At 35.9% G+C, this 3769-nt stretch overlaps 1 protein-coding gene across 1 annotated transcript; it reads right to left on the bottom strand.

Annotated features, from left to right (window-relative positions):
• Positions 1-2282: 2282 nt before the first annotated feature.
• Positions 2283-2849, bottom strand: LOC110737586. Its single transcript, XM_021917924.1, has one exon. It carries the CDS (start codon positions 2847-2849, stop codon positions 2283-2285), a length of 567 nt encoding a protein of 188 aa, XP_021773616.1.
• Positions 2850-3769: the final 920 nt, after the last annotated feature.

Raw genomic sequence — 3769 nt, 5'->3', positions numbered from 1 at the left:
ATTTACATGTTTAAACTTGGTGATGACTCAAATGCAAAAAAACGCACCTAATCATACATCAATCATTCAAACAATTCAAATTTCTAATTCAATTCTTGATTTATTTGTGACAAACAATATTTAGTATTGAATCCTTTAACTACCTCGGTGTATAAACTCCTTAAGTGCATAAGGCACCTCAATCCCCAACCTCGTCTCATAAGACTTTAAATCTCCCTTTACTCATTCCATTTCAATAATCATGAAAGAGTAATATAATAATTCATTCCATATATTCTTGTACCTTTGTCTCTAAGCTCACCTTGCAAGTTATTGTATACATAATACTTATAAGAAAAATTAATACGCATTTCTCATACATGAATCAAACCAATCATCACATTAATCATCAATTAAACTCACTACCAAACAATTTCAACCTATCTACAAGTTTCCCTAACATGACTCTATGGTTTTTCAAGTCCTTAAACATGCTTCTAAAGTCAAGGTTTTTGTGTTCTTGTACATACCTTGAGTAAACGAGTTGGTTGGCCACTTTAGGGACTAAAAATCGCCTTCTACAAAGTCCTCTCATAAACCAAACAAAAAAAATTCAATCAATACCCAAGCAATATAATTTACAGTAATACTAACTTACTTTAAAACCCCTTAAACCATTGAAATAATGCTTTTAAATTGTTCCCAATAGCCAAAGTTAATAATTTAATAGTTCAACTATAAGTTTATATGTTAAAATCATGAAAATATAGCTTCTAACATAAAATTCTAGCAACTTTAAAGTAAGGATTATAATCTGGAAATTTAGTTTAAGAATATAAAACAACCTCATAAACATCTCTACTTGAAATAATCATTATATAGTAGGTTAGTATGTTAAAAACCTAAAAATCCATCATAGAACCATGATTTAAAACCTATAAAACCAAGATTAAAAATCTGAAAATTTACTTTAATAGTAGAATGTATGACTACAACAATCTAAACTTGGAATATATGATTAGAATTCAATTAGTTTCATAAACTCAATTAAACCTTCAAAATTCAATTGAACAACGCTTTAAAACCTTCCTTCTTACTAGAATTAAAAGCCTTTATCTAATTCTTTATGTTTCCTACACAATAACCATAAATTACACACTTATTCATGAATTTACAGCAAGTTTGGACTTTATGAAAATCTGAAAATTTATTTTACACATTAAACCTTCGTTAAAAATCAAAAACTGCCCGAAAATCATATTTAGAAGCTGATTTTGACAACTAGAGGGTGGTTTTCACTACAAAAGGTAGTGAGTTTTGATTAAAATGTCGTTTACACACGAAAAAACCTTTTTTTTTTTTTTGTAAAAATCGGACGAGTTAGAATTTTAACATGATTAAAACGTGATAAAAAAATAATTAAAAATGGAGATCAAAGTTGATTACGGAACACTGATAATTTGTTTTTGAATTTAATATCATCAATTATCATAGTAGAATAACAATATAATCATGCTTTAATTAAATAACTTTAGCAACACGTTTTTAGGCCCTAAAACCATAAAAATCAAGTTTTAAACCCTAATTTTCTTAACTAAACATATCTGAATTTTAAATGCATAGTTTAAACATGATAAAATTTATAAATTTATAATCTTTTAGGATAATTAAACATCATTAAACCATAAAAATAAAAATTCAAAACAAAAACTTAATAAAGATTATAACTTGAAATAATCTAACAAAGAGGAAGGAAAGAAGGAAGGAGAGAGAGAAGGGTTGCGAACAGGTAGTCGTGGGTGAGGTGTGGTGGTCGCCGGAGCAGCGGTGGGCGCCGGTGGTGGGCTTTCGTCGGCGGCAGCAGCACAACAGCGAAATTTATTTTATTTTATTTTCTTTTTTTTTTCTTGTTGAATGCGTGAAACAGGAGAGTAGTAGTAGTAATATTTTGGGAGGAGAAAGGTTTATACGTGAGTAAAAGAAGGGGAAATAAGGTGCAAGGCTTTTTAAATAACCATGGGCTAAAAGGGTTTTTAATCCTAATGGAATTAAAACATTTATTTAGGCCACAATTGGATGGTTAAAAAAGAGGTAGGCTTAGGTCACTTAAAATTGGGCTACTATTATTCTAACACCATTGTCAAAATATGGTTAGTAAGAAAGCAGAGAGAATTTTTAATTAAAATAGTGCTTATTAATTTAATAAAGTTCAAATTAATTTTCTATAAAATAATTTATATAACAAAATCAAAATAAAATATTCTTATACGTAATAAATAAATATAATTATAATTTACTCAAAATTATGGGGGATTACAGTCTTCGTCTGTCTCATCGTGCTCGATCTGAATAGTATTGATGTAGAGGGATAGTGGGGTTGCCTCAAGGGTGAAAGGGTTCCCGGCTATCACTAGTTTGACTTTCTGGTGTAGCGAAGAAGGCACAGCCTTGAGTTCATGTAGCCAAGGGCGCCCTAAGAGTAGGTTGAAGCTGGTATTGATGTCCAAAACATGGAAAACCACTTCCTTCTCTATTAGCCCTGTGATGACCTTAAGAGTAGAAGTCCCCATAGACTGACGCCGTGTGTTATCATAGGCCTTAACCCCTTGAGAGGACTTAACCAAGTTGTCGAGGTCTATTCCGATCTTCTTTGCAGTTCGCAGAGGGCAGACATTGATTGCTGAGCCGTTATCTACAAATGTCATTGGCATATTCTTTCCCATTGTCACCACAGGTAGATAAAGTGGCTTGTTGTGCCGAACCCTTCTTGGAGGCAGATCTTTGTCGGATAACGTGATGGTTGAGTTGGAATTTTCAACAGTCAATAGGCCAACTAACCCGTCGGGGCTCATGTCAGATGGCACATTCATCTTGGTGAGGGCATCCAGAAGTTTGTTTGAGTGCTCATGGGAGGAGGTCAGAAGATCCCATATGCTTTTGTCAGTTTTAACCTTCTGTAGCAGCTTAACAAAGGCATGGGTTTTCGCAGGAGGGATAATCGGATCGGGGAGAGGAGGAGGCTGAATCGGCTAAACTGTGTTAGGATTCTACAGCCTTCCTTATCTAGTCAAAGCTTGAACTTGATTCCCTTGAAACCAGTCTATTTGCACAGGAGCTATGTTGAGGTCAGGGAGCTGTCCAACGAAGACATCTTCATCGTCGAAGTCCCATACTCTATTGAATTCCACGAACTCTCCTCCCATCTCCCAACCAAAAGTCCAATCAAGCGACGGTAGGGTATAACTTGGAGGATACTCTAGGGGCAGTTCGAATTGAGCGTTCCCTCGGTAATCGCTCGCATATTCCCTGTGGGGTTCTCCCCAAAAATCGTTAAGAAGGAATCGTTTGAGGGGATCCATGAGGTTGGGGTGCCAGACAAACTCTGGTATTTTCTTTCCCCATTCCCAGCTTACGCACATGCCTTTGCCCAACCATGAGGCTTCACACCTTCTCTAGACCTCATAGAGCATGTCTTCGAGGAGGTCGGCTATTGATTTCTATTGTTCGTAAAAATGCTTAGAGGGTTGTCATTTACATACCTAGGAGCTCTTTTCAGTTGGATATGGGACCCCATCCCATCCTGATCTCATTTTTTCGATCATGACCCTCTTGTAGCAATCACATATGAGCGGGTCGTCTGGAGGTGGGAAGTCATCGGACGTTTTCTGCCCCTTAGGCCTAAGCTCCGAAATCAAGGTAATCTAGGCCTAGGGTGAATCCGGAGGTGTTGTGACCTTAGATCGAGGCGAGTCGTTCTAAGGAGATGAGACAGGCACTCTTGTCAACACCG

The sequence above is a fragment of the Chenopodium quinoa genome, unplaced genomic scaffold (assembly GCF_001683475.1).
Source record: "Chenopodium quinoa cultivar QQ74 unplaced genomic scaffold, ASM168347v1, whole genome shotgun sequence".
Taxonomy (NCBI): domain Eukaryota; kingdom Viridiplantae; phylum Streptophyta; class Magnoliopsida; order Caryophyllales; family Amaranthaceae; genus Chenopodium; species Chenopodium quinoa.
Note: the sequence above shows the minus strand (reverse complement) of the source record. Positions and strands in the feature narration are given on the sequence as shown.

Coding starts and splice junctions, on each gene's coding strand:
- LOC110737586 (XM_021917924.1), bottom strand. CDS start 2,849: ATGAATGTGCCATCTGACATGAGCCCCGACGGGTTAGTTGGCCTATTG.